We start from the raw sequence: 6,000 nt of genomic DNA, 5'->3' as shown, positions 1-6,000 counted from the left end.
AGGGAAAGGAATAACTTCTCTGTTCAATATTTATTTTTCCAATAAGTAGCAGTGAATGATGACATGTACCAGATATGCCATGGATTTTTTTCCAGAATGAAATAAAAAGGCACTCCTACAACAGAAGGAATCAATTTGGAGACAGGAAATCTAAGTACTGACACCGTCAAATACTGGAGAGCACTAAGCAGCAGGAAGCATCTACTCCTTTACTTCTGCCTTCAACTTCCAAAAGAAAACACAAAGCTCCAGTCCAGGAACTCAAGAGAGCACAAGGTAAGGAGAATGCCGAATGCCAAATGCCAAATGACATGAGGATAAACATTTTTGAATCAGCAGTCCAGATACATTACATTTAAAAGTTTGAAAAGACGAGGGAACAATGTGAACTACAGGTTTCGCCCTTAGTAAGTCCTGAGGGCTATGGTTCTCTGGTTCCAGAAAGAACTGAAGTACACAGAATGACTACCAGCTTTATCAAAAAAGGCGGCTGTGATGAGTAATCAGTTGGACCAGGCCTCTATTGTGATGGTAAAGCTGTAAGATAAATGCAAGTCTTTGACATGGGAAGAAACTGCTGAACAGAAAGCTGTATGTGCAGGCACAAGATGATACTACAAGGACACTAGATCCTTAACACTACAGCTAAAACAACATATATCATAGAATCATAGAATGGCCTTGGCTGGAAGGGACCTTAGAGATCACCTAATCCAACCTCACTGTCATGGGCAGGGACGCCCCTCAACTAGATCAGGCTACTCAAGGCTCTGTCCAACCTGGCCTTGTATCAGTAACATCAGAGCCCATGGTGGCTTGTGCCTGATGAGGATATAGTCTATAAAATACAAGTGTGTATATATGTGCCAAACATACAGAGAGTCAGGTCTTCTTCTTTGATCTGTGATATATAAAACAGTTATCCAAGGACCAGTTTGGTGTTATTTTGAACTATCCTTTATGTAACATAGTTAACCATTTAACGTTATTCTAAGCTCTCAATTATGATCCTGCATCCCGTCAACCACAATGCTGAAAGACTGATGAATATAACACAAACAAAACAAAGCATATACATTTTGTAAAACGGAGTACAGAAGTTCTGGAAATATTTAAAATACACAGAACATGTTCAACATGTTATATATACTTTTCCAAATATTCCCCCATGTATTATAAAAAGCCTTTTTCATCTATATCTGGGAAAAAAACCTCCACTGTATTTATTAAATATTATTAACTTTTCACCTGAATTCTTGGATGTTTTCTGTTCCAATGCTTGACTGAATTGCAATTCACTAGAAGAAAGCTTGTTTCTGCTGCTACTGGAATAGGAGGCTGCCATTTGGCTTATCTCCTGGGGGTCTAATCTTACTCTTTTAGTTTGGACATCTTCTGTTTCAGTAAACTGTGAAAGCACATTCGCCTTTGCATTTTCCTCTTGTCTATGCTTTTCAGCACCTCCTGTTCCACTTACTCCAGCAATCATTCCTTCATCTGTCGGTTTAACAAAAGAACTTAAGAATATCTATGGCATAATAGTAATTTCAGAAATCACAGCTGGTATTAAAATGAATGTCAAAATTGCCATCTAGTCTAGGTTTAAAAATGCCTGCAGTAACTCACTTTTTGAAAATACTTCAACATTAGAAATCCATTACCCACTACTCACTGGATGCTAATGTACTGAGATGAATCCAAAACAGTTCAGGGATTCTTTTTTGAAAATACAACTTTTATTGATTCTTAGGTATTTTAAAAAAAATACTTAAGAATTTCATTCTAATTATTGTAATGACCATTGCAGTCACACTTCAGTAAAAATAGTGGGGACTTGGGTATAAAACAGCCCCCAAGAATACAAAGCAAAAACGACTAACTACTTAATCTAGCATAGTGGACTGTACCACAACACACTCCATACATGATCTATTTATTCATGACAAAAGTATTCTCTGGAGACCAACAGCTGTCTTTTTTTAGTAAAATACACTGAATGCTTGCAATAAAATAATCATTTTGAACAGAACATGGGACTTGTTTTCTGGGAGATTTCTTTCTGCATTACTTTCTATAATCTGAAATGAATAAGGAGACTTGCTGTCTGCATTAACACAAAAATGCAAATCTGCTTTTGAGTTCATTTCCTGAAGATTCACTCTCTTTCCTATCATTTAAAGTGTGTCCTTCCAATGGAGCTGTAAAGCTATAGGCTCCATCTCTAAAATACTTCAACATTTCTTTCTGCATTAAGCAGGATCCTCCCTTCTTTCTCTGGCTGTGGAGCCTTTTGTTCAGTGGTGCTTAATACACCACTTGCAGAACTGTAAGGACTTCCAAAAACATTTTATCTGTCGGTAGCTGCTAAAAGCTCATGCGCTAACAGTGCTTCTGCATTTGCTTGAAGTGCAGCTGGCTCCATCTTCAGATATATTAGTATATATATTTTGCACTTCATTTACAATAGTCTGTTGCAATATCATTTTTTTGAGACCATGGTGCCCAGTGACACTTTCAAGTTCATCTCAAAAAAGTATTCAGAAAAGGCGGTCCACACAATCTAGCAGCTGACAATTCAACATCATCCATAACCTTTCCCTTAACTGTCATGCATAATAGGCTTGTATTCATTTCCACACAGCACTATAAACATCTCATTCAAAAGCTCTCTAAAAATCTTATAATTAGTGCCATGCATGCTTTGTAATGGGCATGTGTGGTATCCCTTCCAAGAGGGCCACTTAGTCTTAACCTCAAGGAAATTATCACTGTTGTCCTGGAGATCTTCAGTAGGAAAGCACTAACTCTGAAATGGAATTGAATTAATTACTTGGTTGCCAGGACCATACACAGCCAGTATGTGGTCTGTTTTTCACACGAAGGCACTGCAGACAGAATCATCCTAAGAAAGCTTGTGTGGTCTGAGCAACCTGAAGGGAACTAAAATAAAGCAGACAACTAAAAATTAACCTTAAGAGATACCAGTCTCACTAATGAAGGGTATCCCTGGAAGCATAAGTCAGCTGGTAAAACTTCTTAAGTGGTTACAAAGATTTATCTGACTTGTAACTTAAACGCTGAAATCTGCAATGCAGGAAGGCTCATAGTCAATTCTGAACAAGTTTATGTCCTGGTTTTAGCTAAAAATGCCAATTCTGTTCAGTGATTTTTAGTTTCCAGTTTAGTCTCTTCTAAAAGGCTGCACTTTCTGAAGTCAGCAGCATGTTTTCGCAGACAGTGTGTGCTACTGGCAGTGATAACACCTGATGGTTACAGTTACTGTCTGGGACTGGGATGCAGAAAGGCTCTTGCTGATACTTATTCCTACAGTGACCAAGGCCACTGCTGGCTCTTGTGTGCCACGCTGGGGGTTCCGGGTAGTGAGAGGGGTCACAAGGAAGTAAAAGATTGCATCTCTGGGGGGTAATAGACAGGACAGGTGACCAACAAGAGTATTCCATTCCATTCTATATACATCATATTTAGTATAAATTGAGTGATCATGAGAGTTTCGGCCCTTTTCTGCAATGGCCGGTGTCCAGAGAGGACTCCATCTGGCCTCCCGCTTTTGATCTGGATCCTGAGTTCCCGAATCCAGCTCCCTGTATCCAGCTCCCACCACCACTGAGCCTGGCTTCCCCAGTGCCACCCGCTCCGCAGCATCAGTGGGGATTGCTATTGAGGGAGGGAGTTAGGTTCGATATCAGGCTAATATATATAGTTGTATATAGTTCTTTATCACTTCACTATTATTTTCCATTATTTCCTTAAAGCTGTTCTAGTTTTTCTTTTCTAACCTGTAAGTCTCTCTGCCTCGTTCCCTTTTCTTTCTCGTCTAGCGGGGGGAAGAGGTGGTTAGAGAGCGTTTGCCTGCGTTTAGTGGCCAGCCCAGCCCTAACCCGCGACAGTTTAGTACAAAACATGTAAGTGTATTGACCCAAGGAGGTGTATAGGAATATACTGTAAGTGATCTTCCTGTGTAGTTGAATTCCAAAGAAGTTCACTCACACTAGAAATGGTAGACCCTTAAATTCATTCTTTGGTAATGTTGTTAAACTGGACAATCTGTAGTGCGGAGGGTGTTGGCCTCTTCTCACAAGTTGCTATCAATGGAACGAGAGGAAATGGCTTCCAGTTGTGTCAGAGGAGGTTTAGACTGGATATTAGGAAAAATTTCTTTACTGAGAGTGGTGAGGTGTTAGAATAGGCTGCCCAGGGAAGCGGTGGAGTCACGACTCCCTGGAGGTGTCAAAAAAATTTGTAGATGTGGCACACTGGGACATGGTTTAGTGGTCATAGTGGTGTTGAGTTGATGTCTGGACTTGATGACCTTAAAGGTCTTTTTCCAACCTTAACGATTCTATTATTCTATATCTGTGCTACCTGAATCCATAAGATTTGCACACGCTGGTTCTGACTCATCTGGCTGTAAGGAAACCTGTTCAAACACAAAGAGACTTTCAACCTTAGAGCCGATCCATTAATTTTGCTTCCATCAACATCAGATTTAATTTGATTTATCAAGCTTTGTAAAGAAATAATTAATTCTGAAAGTATTCTCATATCATTATTTAGATTCTTGTCACTCAAACTACTACTGTTACTCTGCTTGAGACTATGTTGATCACTGTCGTAACTCATTAATTCCTGTTGTAGCTTTAAAACAGGTAACACTTTGAGATGAAGTCAAAGCAAGTAAGTATTGACTGAGAATCACGTTCTGCTAAATAAGTAGTCTAAGAATGCTGTGCAAACACTTTTTCTCCAGAAACCACTGATGTGAGGCAATGCAAACTGGAAATCTCCTTTGCTGTTACAAGAGAAAGCCTGCTGAGCTTTTCTTCTGTAAATAGATTTTCAGTGTTACCACTGCTGAATTCACGTTCCTGTCACAATTCTGTCTGACTTAGCTCAGTTTTCCTACTACATTCACTGGGATGCAACAACTATGATGAGAAACAGCAACACTGTGGGTCACTTCACTAGGTCCAGCATCATGGAAATACATTTCCTGTAATGTAATAGTTCCTTAGTTTGTAAATGGACCTAAACATGAGGTCCACCTAACATCAGACATAATTTCTGAAGAGTTTTGTAGCCTCTGCTATAAGAATAATATATCTACTTGCTTTCTTTGAACTTTTTTGTTTTGTGTTGTGTTTTTTTAAATTTGATTTTCTACCTTCAGAATCTGTAAGAAGTTTATTTTCCATGTACTTCATCAAATTTGTTTTTCTGTTTCGCTCATTTTTTAGCAAAACTTCCTTTACTTTAGTATTATGTAGTTGAACTGTGCCATCTACATATAATTCTGACTACAAACAGGCCATATACTTAATTTCATCTTCTGATAAACTGCTTTAACATACACTAAAAGAAAATTGCTATTATACAAATAACTGATTTCCCCTACCTATGCAGCTTTTAAAGAAAGCAGGACAAAGAAATTAAGAAACTAGGAAATGTGTATGAAAGTGCAAAAATTAATGGTGAAATCCAATGACAAATATTACTGAAGTGCTTTACACTTCTATTTATTTCTGAAACTTGAACTCACTTTGAATTAATGTTCTGCCTCTAAAGAATTAAAACTACTTTGCTTCTGTGGTCATGTACAAGAGCTATATTTTCATTTTTCTGGCAAATCTGTCTGCAGTGATTCTAGGAAATTATAAAGCGGGGGAAATAATGCAGAAAAACCACACAGCATGAACTAATGACAATTGCAGAAGGAAACTGCTCCAAATGCCAACGACTAAATAGAATTATCATGTTGATTACTTTGTATCTGGAAACAGAACATGAACACTGTAACAACTCACACAACTTCTGAAATCACCAGTTACACAGTCACAGTAATAGGTTTTCCCAATTAAATGTTTACATCATCTTCTACTTGCATAATATTTTTCATCGATCAGCTAAGGTTTTAAAGTGTAATCTAAGACTATATACCGTGGGTGCTGTTACAGCATATTTCTAAGGACGTCATGGACTGCA

The 6,000-nt window shown here is 38.3% G+C and overlaps 1 protein-coding gene across 1 annotated transcript in view; it reads right to left on the bottom strand.

The window, feature by feature from the left end:
- Positions 1–6,000, bottom strand: part of ANKRD31 (ankyrin repeat domain 31) — a gene marked incomplete at its 5' end in the record, with an annotated part of 49,049 nt that overhangs the window by 9,710 nt on the left and 33,339 nt on the right. The window contains 4 exon segments of the mRNA XM_009877655.1: positions 1,242–1,528; positions 2,231–2,324; positions 2,413–2,480; positions 4,373–4,438. Coding sequence (XP_009875957.1) covers positions 1,242–1,528; positions 2,231–2,324; positions 2,413–2,480; positions 4,373–4,438 — 515 coding nt within the window.

This window comes from Apaloderma vittatum, unplaced genomic scaffold (genome assembly GCF_000703405.1).
Source record: "Apaloderma vittatum isolate BGI_N311 unplaced genomic scaffold, ASM70340v1 scaffold15930, whole genome shotgun sequence".
Classification (NCBI taxonomy): Eukaryota; Metazoa; Chordata; class Aves; order Trogoniformes; family Trogonidae; genus Apaloderma; species Apaloderma vittatum.
This window is presented reverse-complemented; position numbering and strand designations above follow the sequence as displayed.